Source organism: Notolepis coatsorum (genome assembly GCF_963971535.1).
Source record: "Notolepis coatsorum genome assembly, chromosome: 6".
Taxonomy (NCBI): domain Eukaryota; kingdom Metazoa; phylum Chordata; class Actinopteri; order Aulopiformes; family Paralepididae; genus Notolepis; species Notolepis coatsorum.
The window spans coordinates 48367146-48386498 of NC_140170.1; the positions used below are offsets into that span (position 1 = coordinate 48367146).

Here is a 19353-nt window from a genome sequence, read left to right on the forward strand (position 1 = left end):
TTCTCATCGAGAGGGCGTAGCGTGTGGGAGGACCACACTATCCCCCTCAAGTCCTATCCGCGCTTAGCAGGCGCCCCGACCGAACTGTAGGAGTCGCTGTTTACAACGACCCGGACCCACCCCGCCAGCTTCTCCCACCCTCTAATACAGCCAATTGTATTAGTGCAGACGGCCAGCCAAGCTGGTGACAACCCCGGAGCTGTGAGCTGGATTCGAACAGGCGAATCCAGCTCACAGCTCCGGGGTTGGTGACGAACGCAATCTCCGCTCGGCCACCTAACCGCCGTATTTTACATTTATTTTAACTTAAATTAAAAAATATATATTTTAAGACTTCTAAAGAATCATGTTTTTAGACATAATATCTATATTATTCAAATGGGAGCTAAATATATTATACTTTATTATTATATTACATTATATTATAATATATAAGGGCTGTCCCCGACTAAGGATTTGTATAGTCGATTTGTAGTTGCCAAAATTAGCCGATAGTCGACTATTAGTATGGAAAAGGAAACAATGTCCTGTACAATCCTTAATGAACTGCGTCTGGTAAGGTTCTGTGATGTGGTTATAAAAGTCAACAGCACTGAGTTTAACGCCCACAAGGCCATCCTGTGTGGCTGCAGCACCTATTTCAGGTAAGTTTAGCTTGGTTCAGGTTAGCTTGGTTCAGGTTAGCTTGGTAGGGATGGATGCGTCCGTCATCTTAGATGCTTCAATGAAGCAGAGAAAAAGAAAACGATCAAACAGCATCAGCTGAACTTTCAGAGGGTTTTGTGTCGAGTTTTTCTCATCTTCATTGAGGGTTAAAGGTGTTGTTTTTGTGATATTGAGCAATACTAATTCATTTGATTTGAATAATTTACTTTGACTGATCTAAGACCCTATACTGTACTTCTACTGTAAAAAGATACTATACTGTACTTCAACTGTAAAAATATATTATACTTCTACTGTGCTAAGACCCTATACTTCTACAGTGAAAATATATTAGTCTACTGTTTACTCATCAGATATCTCTATACTCTGCATCCCACAGAACCCTCTTCACTCGCTGGAGCGACTCAGAGAAACCAGTCTACACTATCCCTGGGGTGTCCGCGGGTATGATGCAGCTCATCATAGAGTACGCCTACACACACTTTGTGCCGGTGACAGCAGAGAACGTGGAAGAGATTCTGGTGGCTGCAGACCAGCTTCTCGTCACTGGAATAGTAGCAGCATGCTCTGACTTCCTAGAGGCCCAGCTGTCTCTGGAAAACTGTGTCGGCATCTGGAGGTCCACGGACATCTACTACTGCCCTGACCTGAGGAGCAAGGCCTATCTCTTCATCATGTGCCACTTTGAGGAGATGCTGCGCGTCTCACAGGAGTTTGTGGAGCTGTCCCCGCAGCAACTGGTGGACATCATCGACAGGGATGACCTGAACGTGAAGAACGAGGAGACGGTGTTCGAGGCCGTCCTCCGTTGGATCGACCACTCCCGTGAGGAGCGTAAAACACACATCCCGTTGCTGCTGCCCAAGGTAACTAATTGTATTACTGTGCATTGCATTAAAACAACACTTGGTTCCCTAGTACTGTGGTTCTCAAACAATTGGGTCCAAAACTGTTCCCTAGCAACAGAATTCCAGTGAAACAGTCTACAACCGCTGTCTAAGTTGTACCCGCTGTCTGCTTGTCTCTCCCCAGGTTCGCATGGGCTTGATGAGGCCTGACTACTTCCTGAACAACGTCAAGAACAACCCTGTGGTGAGGGACAACCACGACTACATGCTCCCAAACCCCCTGACCCGCCCACGCCTGCCCCAGGAGGTCCTATTGGCCATCGGAGGCTGGAGTGGCGACAGCACGACCAATGACATGGAGGCTTACGATATCCAAGCCGGTGGATGGATGGACGTGAGCGTTGAGGCGGAGAGTTTCCGGGCCAACCACGGCACAGCTTATCTCCGCGGTCTGGTCTACTGCGTCGGCGGCTTTGATGGCGGCTCCGAGTTCCTCAGCAGTGTGCGCAGGTTCAACCCAGTCACTCGTAGCTGGCTGCAGGCGGCTCCCATGCACTCACGCCGCAGTCATGTCAGCGTGGTCGCGTTGGACGGCTGTATCTACGCCATGGGAGGGTACGACGGACACGTGGTACTGAACACCGCCGAGCGCTACAAGCCTGAAACCAACCAGTGGACAGTGATCTCACCCATGCTGGAGTACAGGAGCGAAGCCGGCGCTGCAGCCCTCCACGGCAAGGTAGGTGGAACTGAGGAACACATCAACATTAACAGTCAATTAAAGTAGAATGAAATAAAATGGAATATATAAACTAAATTAGTATATTCTTTCTTATTACAGGTTTACATCTGTGGTGGCTTCAACGAGGAGGAGTGTCTGCTCACAGCTGAGTGCTACAGCCCAGACACAGACCAGTGGACTGTGATCGCCCCCATGAGCAGCAGGCGTGGCGGAGTGGGAGTCGCTGCGTACGGAGGACAAGTCTATGTGGTAGGTGCACACGGAGACTAATGCTTTATACTAGATATTTTTATAGATATGTATCATTTGACTTGCAATGCTGCTGTGATGGCCTCATTTCAAGTGGATTAATACAGTGTCTGCCTGCATGCCTGCCTTAACCACACACTAAAACATTCCTCTCATGTGTCCTGTCCTCAGGTGGGAGGGTTTGACGGTCAAAACGGCCTGCGTAGCGCGGAGGCCTACAGCCCCTTGACTGACTCCTGGCGTGCCCTGCCCACCATGCTCACCCCCCGCAGCAACTTTGGCATCGGGGTGTTGGACAACCTGCTCTTCGTGGTCGGAGGCTACAATGTCTTCAACACCATCTCCAACGTGGAGTGCTACGACCAGAGCAGCGACAGGTGGACTGTAGCTGAGGACATGGTGAAGAAGCACGGTGCCCTAAGCTGCTGCATAATGCATGGCCTGCCTAACATGAGCCAGTACGCAGTCCCCCGTGGCGCCCTGCAGTGACCAGTGGCGTCGTTTCAGTAAAAGCCAAGGTATAGCAAGGAGGGAGGGGGGGGGGGTGAAGGGGGGGTTTCTCCCCCTTGGTGGATTTTTTTTGTCAAATCAGTTGTGCAAGTCACTTTTGGTGAGTTGTTTCTATACAATTCACTTATATGACATTTAGGTATGACACAGGACTCGGTGTCTCTGTCTCTTCTCTGTCTCGCTGTCTCTTCTCTGTGTCTCTCTGTCTCTTCTCTGTCGGTGTCTCTTCTCTGTCTCTCTCTGTCTCTGTGTCTCTGTGTCTCTGTCTCTTCTCTGTGTCTCACTGTCTCTGTCTCTTCTCTGTGTCTCTCTGTCTCTGTGTCTCTCTGTCTCTGTCACGTCGCGGCTGAGATGAGGCTTGCTTTAGCGCAGAGCTTTCCTCATTTCATTATAGACACAGACCAGCGCGGACCTTCAATGACATGCAATTGTAATTTCATTAGACACAGACCAGCACGGACCTTCAATGACATGCAATATAATTGACGCGAGCAATGGGCTAACGTTAGCTGCTAACTAAGTTATCCCATAACTAGGCTAAGCTAACTAGCGTTAGCCACTAACACTGGAAACGCTCAAAGCGGACTCCACAACGCCAGTTCCATTCGTGAGGAAAGCGGGTGGGTTATATTGACAAGGTTTGACAACAGAGGTTCAAAGATAACTTTATATTTATTGGTTATTCGTTTCTTTATATCGGGCATCCAGTTTCCATCTCCGTGTGTTCAACTGCTCATGTGTTGACGTTCGAGTGTGACATCATCGCCTATGGCAGCTTCCACGCTCAAAACGTAAACTTAAAACAAAACCGGGGGGGGGGGGGGGGGGGCTGTCTCTCCTTTCCTTTCACAAAAAGGGATTCATTATCCTGATGAGTATTGCACTCGGCTACTTGTTTACTTTTGTAGTGTTCAGATAACACTAATAACACTGAAATGCATGTTATGGATATGAAGCACTCAGGAATGTTTTGTTTAGTAGCAGCTAGGATAAAAGTTTAACGTTTAACAAAATCATTTATTATTGCACTTTTGATTTACTGTTGTAGTGAAATGCAGCAGGAATGCTGCTTTGTGTTTGTTGACCAGTGGGCTTTAAGTTCATACATTTATTTTAATAGAAGCCTTAACACTTTGATCGCCATGGTTAAATTCATAATTTACCATCCCTCGCCATCTCTATTTGTCTATGGAGAAGTTCCCCTTCTTTGCAGGGCTATAACTTTTTAAATTGTATTGCTAAATTGACATTATTATGGCCCATTCAATGTCCTATATCTATTGTTCAGGGTGTAGCAACGTTATACTTTTTCATTCACATATTCATACTAAAATACGGTCTAAAGTATAAGTATGTTTTTATCGTTTTCTGCAGCTTTCTCCAGAACTTGATTTATAGCCCTAAATGCATTATATTGATGATCAAATACAGTTTGGTAGGAGTCTGTGCGAGAAAAAAAATGTCAACTGGATGTGCTTCTAGGAGTTACTACACGTCATCTGATGTTGACCGTTTATAATTCCGTGGGCAACGTTATATCATTCATCTAGTGTGGGTGATATGATCATCAGAGCAGTTAGTAAAGAACACGTTGGAAAATAACGCTGGATCTTACCGTATCTTCCTCGCGCCGTTGGGCGATGAGCGTGGAGCAGAGATATTCCTATTATGGGATGTATAAATACCCGATCCATTTCCAGGTTGTATAATAGTATATACGTCCAAATCATGTTGTTTATCGAGTTATTTGCACCGATCGGTGTTCACTGTGTCAAGATGGAGTCCCTCTAACGATAGCAAGTGCCCGGACGAAATATGGGTGAGCACCACTTCATCCACAGATCACTTCCTGTTGGGCGATCTGCCGATCTGCCACCAGATGGCGCTCTCGAACCGTTAGAGAGTTGAGTGGAGTTCAGCAGTATATCTCAGGTCCCCGGGGGAGAAATATGATTTCGGTCACAGATTTTTGAAATATTGATATCAAAGACGTGTTACGGCGTCTTCGGCAGAATGAGCATGGCGGGGAATGACGAGTTTCGGCGTCTCCGGCGATTAAAGTGTTAATTATAATTAGTCATTTTTGTATATATTTGGGTTACACAGCATTACTTTCAAATTCAGCTGTATTTATAAATTCATAAAGTTGAAATTAAGCATTACTAAATGCATTTGAAATGGAATAAAAACAAAGTTACAACAAATTATAATTGTTTATATGCCTTATTTATCACATCTGTGACTATTATGGGCTATTTGAGTGATGGGGTACTACTGGCGGGACTGCAGATAAACAATGCGGCCCCCCAGATTGAGTGTGGAAATGTAGTGGCTCTCACCATATACAAAGTTGCCCACCCCTGATCTACATGTTACTATAGGCAACAAGGACACTGCCAGCTGTTTTGTAATTGACCTATCTCAACCCTATCTCAAATAGACCAAAAAGGTGATCTATTGTAAACCCTATGCAATATTCATCAATATTTGGATACTGTATGAACATCCCCCAACTCCCCGAACTGCACACGACCCTATCTTCCATAAGGATTACACCACAGAAAACGTTAGGTTATGACTATAACCAAGTTCTGTTAACACTAGTGAACGCCCAGCGTCTCATGCATATATCTCGCTTCAGCATATATACACTGAATACATTTCAAAATGTACCTTTAAATTCCAGCATTCATCTGGCCACACCCCCATCCGCTTACCTATATAAGCAGGGATGGTGCCACACACTCATCTCCTTCCCAACAAATTTCACCACAATGAAAAATCAAGGGCCGCAGCGGCGTCTAGACGCTGAGCGTTCACTAGTGTTAACAGAACTTGGTTATAGTCATAACCTAACGTTCTGTATCACACTAGCTCACGCTCAGCGTCTCATGCATAATAGGAGCTGAGCGGGAGCTAGAAGCTCGACAAATGTACCCTGCTGAGGCCCCCCACAACCATCAGATCAGGGAGGACCGAGCCCCCCCCACCCCCCCTAATGGAGGGCACCCCCCCTATTGGGGGCTTCACGGGAGGGCGACGGACCCGACCGTGCGAAGAGGCACTCAAGCAACTCAACGCACAGGGTGAGCAGACCGTGGCTTGACCCCACGACTACACACACGCACAACCCGCATGCCACCCGGGAACGAACGGAGGGAACAACCTCGTTACTGCCCCCAGAATCACGGGGTCAAGGGCAAACCCAACCCCCGTGGCAAGGCCGTAGCAGCGGAGCGCGAAGGAAGACCCAGACCCACCAAAGGGACTGGACCCCCTGGAATGGGGGCCCGGAGAAGTCCATGATGCCAGCATCAAGACCCCACCAGGTGGGCACTTAGTGACCCCGCCCCCCACATCGCCAGCGTATTCGGACAAAGGCCCCTCAGCCGAGCGGGCCCTGTCCCCCCAATAGTACACCGCCTGGCACACTGACCCTGCAGAACAGGCAGTCAGCATGGCCGTAAGCACACAAAAAAGGTTAACCAACGGAAGCAGGCAGCGCACCGGGGAAAAACCAGGCAACAGGCTGTTAACCCTAGCCTGGAGACTGCGGACGAGACAGGCGCCAGAGGGGACAGCTGAACACAGCCGCCCCGGCGGAAGGGGCGTAAGCTGGCGGTGTTGCATGACCAAGCCTCCATTTAAAAAAAACCCACCCAGAGGGGTTGAGGCAGAGAAGGCTGACACGATTGGCAGACGTCATGAACGTGCAGGGGCACCCTCAACCGGTGAACCCGGGAGTTGACACTGCTCCAACACACCAGGGAATCAACCACCTTGGTGTTACCCAATGCGGTGGTTGTTCCTATAACCCCTCAAGAAAAAACTCCAAAACACACCTGCGGGTATACACCGGCTATACCGCAGTACAAGTGTTTCAGTTTTCAAAAAAAGGGTTAACCCAGGCCTACGGGTCGACGAAACATTACTTCGGACCGGGCCCGGCGATACGGGAAGCACAGGGTCACCAGAGGAGGTCAAAGACCACCCCAACAGGCCCCTCTTCGCCATGCGTGAGAGAGGAGCGAAAAAGAATGGAGAACCAGCCCCAAGCACACCGTATTTGGTATTCCCAGGCGGTCTCCCAACCAAGTACTAACCAGGACCAACCTGTGTAGCGGCCGAGATCTGACGAGATCGAGCGTGTACAGGTTGGCATGGCCGTAAGCCATTACGACAGTGCTGAGTAAAAAACGTACCTAACCAGGGTCTCCATAGTGCTTAACCCTGTGACACCCGGACCAACCTGGCATTTTTCCCCCTGAAAAAAGCCCAAGTCCCTCAGGGTACCAGAACAGCAGATCTGCATCCCCGGCGGACAACGGGTTCAACTGATCCGGACCAGCGTGACCAGAACCAGTCCCGTGCCCTAACCACGCCGACATGCCTACTCCAGGAGAAAGGGCAGATATGCGTGTTGATCTTAAACATGAAAAGAAGGCGCCACCCAGACGTTCGGGCGAACCGCGCCCGGTGGCCCACCCCCAGGGTGTGAGATCCCTCTACATATGTTCAGATCCATTCCGTCATCATCCCCCAGACATGAACGAGAATCCGTCGATAACAAAAACCAGGTCGTTGGATTTGGTTGTCGGAAGAGGAAAAACCTCCATCCCAGTTGCTTTATAAAAACACCGTTTTAACCTCAAGCAACCAAGGCGTGCCAGTCAGTCGCCTGTTTACAGAACACCCCGAGCTAGCACTATACGTGCGTCGGGACACACCCACATCAATGAACAGGCTATTTAGACCTGTCATTGAATCCCCAAGGCGCCATGGGGAACGACAAGAGGGGTGTGACACTTCCTAACTCCAACTCTTTTTAGTAGAAAAGAAGCAAGCACCAACAGTATGTATCCCAGTCTACACAGCCGGGAGTAAAAACTGTTCACATTTTTACATCCCACCACCCTCCCATAGGAAGGAGACGGGAATCCCCAGAGAGACTTCCCACGCGAGCTGTACAGATTGAAAAGAATATATTGCACCTTGAGCCATGTAAAAAATTTGATTTAGGGCTCTCCGGGGAGGAGGCACTGAACCCATACACACTCAATAATCGAATTGAATCGAATACATACACAATAGAGTAGGACTCCTTCTAGAGGGTCCACTCACCTTGACAATCTGAGGAGGAGGCTCTGTACTCTGAAGGAGGCTCCCTCACGTGGAAGGAGGAGTCCCAACTCACAGAAGGCCCAAATAGGAGCTTGGTGAGGAGGAGCCCTGACCACCCCCCGAAACAGATCCATCACATGGACCTGAACAGCACACGGAAGTCCTACCAACAGAGACACGCACGGTGACGTACTCTATGGCGGGGGGATTTCTGCGGTGCACACGCCCAATATTCCAGGCCGTGGGACCATGAAACTCCCCCCCCCCCCCCCCCCCACCCCGTAACGTGCGGGACCGCAACGTGACAGGAACCTTGAAGGACAGGGGGTGTACCCCTGACCAACAGAAAAAAGGGGGAGAGGAAAGGTTACCAGTTCACCCCTTTACGACCCCACACCCATGATACGATGTAATGACAAAAAGAGAGTATGACACAGTCATAGTCAGCTCTATGAAGCGTCTGACAGCTTCACACAGTGCATGAGCTAACCTGCTATCTGATTTTTACTAAGGAGAAAACACAGAATAGAGAGGGCTCTCTAAGAGCCCCGGTCCAAACTTACACATGTGCTTCTGTGGCCAGTCCAACCCAGTTGTAGGTCACATGACACACACAACCCATCATCACCTATAAAAAATGGCAAAAACACTCTACAGAGGAACGCCGTTTTTCATAATGAGAGAATACATAATTCTCGATTAGTATCGGCCACAGGCCTTGCTAAGCACACACGAAAGCGACCAACAATCTTTTCTTTTATGAAAATAAAGTTACTCCAGCAGATTTAGCACAACCTCAGCAATCAAGCTAAGGGTTACATCGTATCCCTACCACACAGTGACACAATGTAGTGCAACAACATGTCTGATAGGAGGATGAAGAAGTCCCCAGGAACCGGGGGGAAACACAATCCTCCTACTTTACCCTTAATACGGCCAGTTAAAACAGGAAAACCTGTTAATATGTGAACACACTGTTCATTGTCATTACAGGCTGAGAAAAGAACATTCTTTACTCATTTGTCACTAAGCATAGCTTTATAGGTTAGTTAACCCCCTTAGTTGTGAGTACACGGTACATATAAACACACATGATGTTTCTCAACACAACAAACCAGATCATTTTCACATCTGAAACAACAACCCGATTTGCACGGAGAAGCTAAATACCTAGTGACAAGACAATTCACACACAACTTGCGTCGTATCCTAAATGTAGTGCAGTAACACTCGTTTTGGAAAACATCGTTATTTACAAAACATTTAGAAGGGAAAGCCAGAAGAAGTGTACAAGGTCTGGTCAGACCTGGCCTACCCGGAGCGTAGGTCAACGAAGTGCAGTCTCAAGACACCGTAGAAAACACAGCCGTCCTGTGTTGTTCGATCTGGGCAGCGTCGCCGCTCCAACCCGTCGTTACGGTCCCCTTTGTTGACGCAGGCTTTGCCGTCCTGGCCCAGGGCAGGTTCGACGAACATCCTCTGTCAAAGATGACGTCGTAGTCAAGAGTGTTTAAAACATGTTATAATCAAAGCACGTTCAACAGAGTAGCATTAAGCTAACGGCCGCTCCAACCGTCGGTCGCTACTGCCCCTGCCCGCGAGATGCCGAGCGAACGGCGCACGCGACCAGAGGGGAGCACGCGGCGGCGCGCAAGGAGCCGGAACCACCCCGCGCTGGGCCTTGGCCGATAGCAGCAAGCTAACGTTTCCTAGTGATCACAGCAGGCTAGCGCCGCAGCTAACAGCTGACTGGCTAACAGCTGACTGGCTAACAGTAGGCCCAACCTAGGTAGGCCACGCAGTGATCACCGCAGGCTAACGCCGCAGCTAACAGCCGACTGGCTAACCGTAAGCTAAGCAGCTATCACCTGAACTTGTACACAATGATATAACACTCACCCAGACAGGCTGCCGTTCTGAAACCCTCCTCACTTTTTAAGAGAAAAGAGAAACAAGATGTTAACACAGTTTTACAACGGTGATTTTACCAACACCCGACGGAGCCAGCACAATACCCAACTGGCCTGTGTAGCTGACTTTGAACACAGATCTTCCGCTAAAGAACATCTATGCCCATATCTCCTCGTGAGGGAATACTCTCATTTGGCTATGAAAGATGGGGCCTTAACACGGTGACAGAGAGATATCCACACGTCCAGAAAACACAGGGATCACCAGTGTTAATGGTAGTGGCCCACTAGTCAAACTATAATGGGCTTCAGATCAAGGTCTTCCGCTGCTGCCCAAGAGGCTGAACCAAAAGACCTTAAACTGGGGCCGGTGTTCGTAAACATTGTCAGTTAGCCCCCATAGCACTAACAGACAAGTGGAGCCGCAAGCAAACAGTACTCACCCAACCTGAAACCCACCGCTTCTCACAACAGCGGCGCGTCCTACAGTTCAGCTGTGTCCTGAAAGGTTTCACCCCAACCAACACAGCAAGGAACTGCAGTTGAGAGGCATGCAGCGGCGTGCTCCCAATACGAAAACCGGTGGAGGATTTTTAGAATGATCACCATCTTCCAGACACTCCAGTGACGAAGACAATATCGCCGTATTTTCTCGAAAATAGTGAGAGAGAAAATAAAGATATGATGTCAACGTATCTCCTTGTTCTTCCTTTCCCCGTAAACATTGCTTTTCCAGCCAATATTTTTCTCCACGTCAAGTGGGCATATAGCAACACGTTGCTTGTGATGAAATTTGAGAAGGAGATGAGTGTGTGGCACCACCCCTGCTTATATAGGTAAGCGGATGGGGGTGTGGCCAGATGAATGCTGGCATTTAAAGGTACATTTTGAAATTGATTCAGTGTATATATGCTGAAGCGAGATATATGCATGAGACGCTGAGCGTGAGCTAGTGTGATACAGAACTACCCTCAGTGTGTGTGTGTGTCCATGTGTGTGTACACATAAGTGTATGTATGCATGCCTGCATGTGTGTGTAAAGGCTACGTGTGAGAGTGCTTGGTTGCTATAAACACATGATAAGCACACACAAACACACAAACACACACACACACACACACACACACACACACACACGGTTGATGACATCATGTGCGTCTAATGTGTTGGCTGTCCTGGGTTCACACAGTTAGTGCTCTGGTCTGATGCAGAACAGGGCATTAGCCAGAGAAACAGGTAACAACCTCACTATATATTCACCCTCACGCAGTATTCATCAATATTTGGATACTTGAAATCTGTCTGAAGTGAATAGTTAGTATCACAGCGCCACGGTGGTGCAGTGGTTAACACTGGTTAACACTGTTGCCTCGCAGCAAGAATGTCCTGGGTTCGATTCCCGCTTGGGGACCAGGTTGCCGGGTTGCCAGGTACCCAGGTGGGGTATCTCCCGGGCCTTTCTGTGTGGAGTTTGTATATGTTCTCTTCCCCGTGCTCACAAGGGTTTCCCCTCCAGAAATAGAGATAAACCCAATGGAAAAACATGCATAACAGATCTGCAACGGTGTCGCGTCCCTGGCGAAGATGGACAGGAGCACTTGGATTGGTCCCCGGGTCTGCTCCTGGCTGCCCTTGGGGGGGAAGGATAACCGGATGGGTCAAGCGCAGAGAGAAAATTGAATCAGTGACTCCAAAAAATGCATGTGTGTGTTCCTATGTGTGTCACCCATCTCGCATGTGTGTGTTCCTATGTGTGTCGCCCATCTCGCATGTGTGTGTTCGCTGCTTGACAATGTAGCAATGTGTGCTACAAATAAAGACATGAGATGAGATGGAACCGCTTCATGCACTGATTGAATAGATAACTATTTGCACTATTACCAGTATGTATTGTTTAATAGAAAAGACAGAAGGCAGCTCCGTGACCTAAACTATTAAATACTTTTGTCCAACACAAACAACAACAATAATAATAGCCTAATAATAATAATATGTTGATGATGATGACGACAAAGAAGAAAGTGATTTTTTTTTATCCACTTTTTCTCCCATTTTTCTATATTTTCTCCCATCCCAATTTCGTATCATCCAATTCAACCCTCCCCTGTCACGAACGCTGTTTCTTGCCTCCCACAAGCCGGCTGCAATGTGGACTAAGTCATACATAGCACAAGTCCCCTCCGGTACTTGAGGTAACAGCAGTCGCATCTTTTCACCTGCGCAGCTCGATCTCTCAGTGGCGAGGAGTAACGCGTGGGAGGCTCACGCTGCCCCCGACACTTCCTGATTCTACTGCGCAGGCGCACCAACCGACCTGTAGGAGTCGCTGTCCACAACGCCCGATCCCCACCCATCAGTTTCCCACCCCCTAATACGGCCAATGTGTATTAGTACGGACGACCAGCTAAACTGAAAGCAAATGTGGAGCGCTGGGCTCGAACAGGCAAGCCCAGCGTCTCCAGATTCCGTGGCGAGCGCCTTGCCCACTACGCCACGTAGCCACCCAGAAGAAGAAAGTGATTTTTATAGTTTCTTCTTCATCATCATCATCATCATCATCATCATCATCACCATCACCACCCACTGGCATCAGTAGCCTCCCTCTGTTTATCCTTGTCTCTGCTAGAGCCGGGTGCTCAGTGTCCTCAGCAGAGTTGCAAATGGTGCCGTGACATGTTGTGATCAGTGCTTTCAGCTACTACGCCCCAAAACTGTGGAACACTCCTGCAGTTCATTAGGACAGCAGACTCGGTTGGCACTTTTTTTTAAACGGCTCAAAACGTACCTTTTTAAACTTTTTAAATCTTTTAAATGAATTATTATCTTTATTTTATTGTCTTATTTTTCTTTATTTCTATTATTTTTACTTTATGTCGATTTTTTTATGATTTTATTTGTTATTTATTAATGTTTTATTTTACTGTTATTACATTTTTTCTTATTGTTTACTATCTAATTTAGCTATTTTATTATTTTAACTATTACATTTTCTGTCTTTATTATTCTTTTATTTCAATTTTTTTTATTGTCTTATGTTATTGTCTTACTGTTTGTCTTATTTAGCTATTTTTCTATTTTATCTAGTTGTTATATTACCGTTTTTATCATTTTAATGTCTTTATTATTAAAAAATCACCACATGGAAAAGGAAACAATGTCCTGTACAATCCTTAATGACCTGCATCTGGAGGGAATGTACTGTGATGTGGTTATTAAAGTTAACAGCACTCAGTTTAAGGCCCACAAGGTCATCCTGTGTTGCTGCAGCATCTATTTCAGGTACATTTTGCTTGGTTCAGGTTAGCTTGGTTCAGGTTAACTTGGTTAGTAAAAATATACTATACTGTACGTCTACTGTAAAAAGATACTATACTGTACTGTAAAAAGATACTATACTGTACTTCAGCACACTCGGATGGCACTGCTCAAAACGTACCTTTTTTAAATAGCTTTTAAATGAATTATTATCTTTATTTTATTGTCTTATTTTTCTTTATTTCTATTATTTTTACTTAAATATTTTATTATCATTGTTATCATTGTTTTATGTATTTTCTTTAAATAATTTAATTTGGGGCGCCCCAGTGGCGAACCACAGCGCGCTCAGCCACGACACGGCCGACCCGGGTTCGACTCCCGAACCCGTCGTTATTTGCCGAATGTCTTCCCCCCACTCTGTCTCCCATTCCTCCTCTGTCTCTCTCTACTGGACTGCCCAGTAGCAATAAAGCGATAAAACGCCAAAAAATAAATCTTTAAAAAAATAAAAATTATAATTTTATTTGTTCTTTTTTAATGTCTTATTTTAGTGTTATTACATTTTTTCTTATTGTTTACTATCAAATTTTGCTATTTTATTATTATTATTTTTTTAATTTTCTGTCTTTATAAATGAATACATTACTATCAGCCAAAGGTGGTGACGTTTCTTTCTTCTAGTAATTCCGACAATATCTATCTATCTGTTTTTAGTTTGTGTAATGCACATAATATGGGTACTTTTATACATATTGCTGAGCCTGTTAGGAATTGCACCCCCAACCCAAGCAGAGTTACTAATAATAATAATAATAATATCTTGGATTTATATAGTGCCTTTCAGGAGACCCAAGGAGTCTCCCAGTAGGGATGAACCATTTGGAATACATATCTAATTGCTATTATTTTGACTGATATTGCGATATCAGAGGGAACGAAAAATATTTGTCATTATTATTTCTCTGATATTGTTTCTGCATGAATATCATTTCTTTCTTTTTTAATAGTTTGGGATATTTTTTTCCATCTGGCCTATATTTCATATACAGTATCTGTATTTGTGATATGACTTCTCAACAAATAAAGAGGTAGGCCTATGAGGAATGAGGACAACTCCACCTATGTGTGTTAGGGTGGCGTCGTGGGGGGGTAGACAGGGGGTATGCCATCCTACACACAGAGAGAGCAAGGTTAGATAGAACAAGGCAGGTTCAGAGACAGTGGAGTTATATTATCATACTGACCAATCGCGTCTCGCTCTTCGCCATTATGAGATATATCTTATCTCCTAGCACATAATGTGCTCATGAAACAACAAATGCACTCACATGCACGTGACCAGGCCACGCCCCTGCGTCCCACTATATGATGCCGGACATGGTCACACTCTACCTTCCTCTTTTTGTTTCCAACACGGGAGTAGCAGTGCACTCCGTGAACTAGCTGTTATGAAACGCAGGGAGAATTTACACAATGTTGGGTATTCGCCAGAAGTTCACCAGCCCCTGGAATCTTCTCAGCACATCCTAAACAGCGCAACAGGCCTGTCCTGGGTTTTCCTCGTCTCGTGACAGCAGACTGAGGGACGTCGCGCGAAGGTTAGCAGTCGAGCTAAGTCGTGCACGGGTAAGGCCTGCGTTGTCAGGCATTGATACTAGCATGAGTAATACTGCTCGTTGTCCCGTGAGACAGCCGAGTGATGTATTGGCGCGAGGGGCAGGATATTTGGGAAAACATGGTCGTCATGACTCTGTTTTGGGTGTTTTCCCAGCTATCTTAGAGCGCGCGGCTAATGCTAATGCTACAATGCTAGGACGCCGTTCCTTTGTTCCCCACCGAGGGCTGTCTTTACTAAAAGGTCTTCCCTCCTCTTTTTTTTTTTTTTTTTTTATTGGTCTTTTTCCCCCTCCATTTTCCTCCGATTTTCTCCCATCCCAATGTTAGTCGTATGCCAATTCCCAGTCCCTTCCTGGTCGCTGCGCTTTACCCCCCACAGTCAGATCATTTGGGAGAGTGGAGGCTACCACGTGCTTCCTCCGACACACGTCCAGCCAATCACCGCTTCTTTTCACCTGGCAGCGCGGATTCTCATTGAGAGGGCGTAGCGTGTGGGAGGACCACACTATCCCCCTCACGTCCAATCCGCGCTTAGCAGGCGCCCCGACCGAACTGTAGGAGTCGCTGTTTACAACGACCCGGACCCACCCCGCCAGCTTCTCCCACCCTCTGATACAGCCAATTGTATCAGTGCAGACGGCCAGCCAAGCTGGTGACAACCCCGGAGCTGTGAGCTGGATTCGAACAGGCGAACCAAGCTCACAGCTCCGGGGCTGGTGACGAACGCAATCTCCGCTCGACCACCTAACCGCCTTGGTCTTCCCTCCTCTTAACCATTCATGCTGACGGTAAATCGGTGTCTAATGTTTGGGGTTTAACGGGGGCTTGTTTACCATTTACATGGGTGGATGGGCTGAGGCTCAGGGCTGGTGTGCTTTTTGTGAATCTATGAATTGTGTGGACGGGACTGGTGTTTTTCTCTGGTCTGCATCCCCTTAACAATTGTGTGTATGGGCTAACCCAGTGGTCGGCAACCTGCGGCCTCGAGGCCGCATGCGGCTCTTTAGCCAATCAGCTGCGGCTCCCTGGCCCAAAAAAAATAATAATAATAATTATTATTATTATTTTATTTTGATATCGATGTCATACTGTGACACTGAAATGAAAAAATATTTCATCAACTAAGATATTTAGTCAACAAAAGGCTTACCTGTATGCCTGATATGTGGTGCGAAATTTGCGAACAACGAAAAATGTACTTTTTATTTTATAGATTTTCCACAAATAAGGGAAGGACTCTAATAGAGCTGCATAGTTCAGGGTTTTATTTCAAAGTAGGTTTACAGATGCAAGTGTTTTTTCTCCTTTTCTGTGTTTTATTTCAAAGTAGGTCTACACAGCCAGTATTTTTTCTCCACTTCATAAGAGTTTGAGGTTTTCCTTTGTTATAACAGGTAAAAACAGCAATTAAAAAGTCAAAGTGGTAGTCTTTTTTCAAAGTGGACTACTTTTATTTTATAAATGTTCCACAAATAAGGGAAGGACTCAAATATACCTGAATAGTTCAGGGTTTTATTTCAAAGTCGGTCTACAGACACCAGTGTTTTGTCTCTTCTGTTTTTTATAAAAAAAAATAGGTCTACACAGCCAGTATTTTTTCTCCACTTCATAAGAGTTTGAGGTTTTCCTTTGTTATAACAGGTAAAAACAGCAATTAAAAAGTCAATTTTTTTCTTTTTGTTGCTTTATAATCCCATTAATGCAACAAACTGTGTGCTATAAGTATAAAGTATAATAAATCGCAAATTACTTTGGGTATGCAATTGTCAGGCGTTTTATGCTAAATGTGGGGTATGCTTGGGGATATATAAAATGTTATACACTGTTATCTTCATTTTAAGGGTAAATAGGTTGTGCGGCTCCCTGAGCATTTTATTTTGTGGGACGGGGGAAAAGTGGCTCTTTTGATAGTAAAGGTTGCTGACCCCTGGGCTAGCCCATTCTGCAGTGTGTTAGTGGAGTTTTCGTTCATTTACCCCTTCATGGGTGCACACCACAGTGGAGGTTGCTGCATGCCTACTAGTGAAGCAGTGCTTCACTAGTAGTAGACTTTGGTCTGCAGCCACCACTGGTGTTCCGTGCTTGTTGAAGCAGGTGGCATCAGTCCTTTGCCTCTGACATGGTGGAACGGTGTCCCGCCCGGCCGACGCCATGAGGCGAGTCGGCCCGGCAGGTGGCTGGTGGGCTGTTAAAGCCTATACCGCCGCGGTATAGAATTAGAAGCGACTGGCAACATTGTTCAAATTGCTGTTTTTTCTGTCAAAAATTGTGTCGGGTGGTGGGGCCTTAGGGCCAGCCGACGTCAAAACATCACGCAAGGTTTTGAGGTTATTCAGATTTTTACCTATAACTATATAACTACTATAACCTATTTACCAAGCTATAACTGCAGGGACTGTCAGGTGGGGGACTGGTTCACCTCCATATACCTGTAGGATGCGTATTTGCATCCCGATCTTCCATCCTAGGGCTTACCTATACGCTTCCTTTGCAGGGCTTAGCGTACGGGTACCAGAGGCTGCCGTTCGGCTACTCTCTGGCTCCCCGCATCTTCACCAAGTGCGTGGAGGCCGCGCTGGGGCCTCTGCGTCGTCAGGGTTTACAAGTTTTATTCTACCCTGGATGACGTTCTGGTCCTTGGCCGGTCAGGGTAGATCGCCAGGTCTTATACCAGGCAGGTGGTGCCTCACCAGCCTGGGTTATAATAATAATAATAATAATAATAATAATAATAATAATAATAATAATAATAATAATAATAATAATAATAATAATAATAATAATAATAATAATAATAATAATAATAATAATAATAATAATAATAATAATAATGCAGGACCTGCTCAGAGGTCTTTAATTGGCATGCAATTATCCTCAACACACACACACACACACACCGGAACACACACGCATGCATTGTCTCTGTAGGATCGCCGATGCGATTAGTCTCTGCGATTAACCCATCCCGTCGTCCTTCCCCCCCAAGGGCAGCCGGGAGCAGACAGGCGTCAACAATGAGCCGCGCCAGGGGACCAATCCAAGTGCTCCTGCCCGTCTTCGTCAAGGACGCCCGAGCGTTAGCGATCTGTTGTTGTGCATGTTTTTCCATTGGGTTTATCTTATCGGGGGGGAAACCCTTGCGAGCACGGGGAGAACATGCAAACTCCACACAGAAAGGCCTGGGAGATACCCCACCTGGGTACCTGGCATCATGGAAACCTGGTCCCCAAGCGGGAATCGAACCCTGGACCTTCTTGCTGTGAGGCGACAGTGTTAACCACTACACCACCGTGCCGCCATATGCCGGTTTTGCTGTAGACTGGAAGTAGAGTACTCCTCTTCCCAGTCAACGGGTGGATTACTTGTGCTTTTTCTAAGCTCAAGGTCTATATGGGCATCCCTCTCAGAGCGGCGGCGAGTGGATGGTTCTCGGCGCGCTTGGGAGGTTCCGTCCTAGGACGGTTACGGCGCTGTCCATGATGCGCCTGCTGTTGTCGTCCCTCTTGGCCTCCTCTTCGTGAGGAGGATACAGAGGTGGTTTTTTCCAGTATGGAAATGGGGCCTCATCCAGTCTTCGTGCCAAAGAATATCCGGAGCTCTTTTCGCTCCAGGGATATTGTGGTTCAGGCGTTCGTCCGCCTCCTCACGCTAGTGAGTTGGAGGCGGGCCTTCACCTGTCGTGTCCTGTCCGTGCACTGGGGGTTTACCTCAGGACTCGGGCTCTCAGGGCTTCCGTTCAACTGTTTGTTTGTTACGGTGGCCCTCGCGCAGGTGAGGCGCTGTCCAAGCAGCACCTGTCACATTGGTTGTGCAGGGGCGTTGCCTTTTGCTGCACGTTGGCAGGACAGGCGTTGCCTTTTGCTGCACGTTGGCAGGACAGGTCCCCCCTCTGGCTGCTGCCCTGTTAGGGGGGACCTCGGTGGAGGACATCTGTGCTGCGGCCTCCTGGTCCTCCCCGGGTCCCTTCGTTAGGTTTTACCTCGTGGACGTGACTGGAGGTTCTGTCTCCCAGGCGGTTCTGAGGTCTGGGACCTCTCCTGCGTCCCACCATCTGGCAGGGGTGTGTGGGTGTGTGCCACGGGGTGCTGTGTCACACGTGGTCCCGCCTGTGCTGTGCATTTTAGGGGTGTCTGGTTCCCCCTTTTTTCGCACTTAGGTGGAGTTGACTGCCTCCTCCCCTTCGTTAGGACGGGCGGGTGGACGGGACTTCCCCTCCTCCCTGGTAGTGGGGCCTACGGGCCCTCAGGGGGTACACTTGTCGGGCCACGTGTCTGCTCTGCCCCATATCTCATAATGGCGAAGAGCGAGACGCGATTGGCCAGTATGATAATATAACGAAAGGTTATCCTATAACCTAGTTATATGAATACTGGCTGAGCGTCTCGCTCTTAGCGCCCTGAGGTCCCTTGGATGGGTTTTCAGTGTTGGAAAT

General features: G+C 47.1%; 1 protein-coding gene across 1 annotated transcript in view; it reads left to right on the plus strand.

Annotated features, from left to right (window-relative positions):
- Positions 1 to 1112: 1112 nt before the first annotated feature.
- LOC311229466 (uncharacterized protein) overlaps positions 1113 to 19353 on the plus strand; it is a gene marked incomplete at both ends in the record, with an annotated part of 33088 nt that continues 14847 nt past the window's right edge. The window contains 4 exons of the mRNA XM_084315546.1: positions 1113 to 1220; positions 1747 to 2253; positions 2356 to 2505; positions 2677 to 2882. Of these exons, the coding sequence (XP_084171672.1) occupies positions 1113 to 1220; positions 1747 to 2253; positions 2356 to 2505; positions 2677 to 2882 (971 nt within the window). The remainder of the gene's footprint in view (positions 1221 to 1746; positions 2254 to 2355; positions 2506 to 2676; positions 2883 to 19353) is intronic.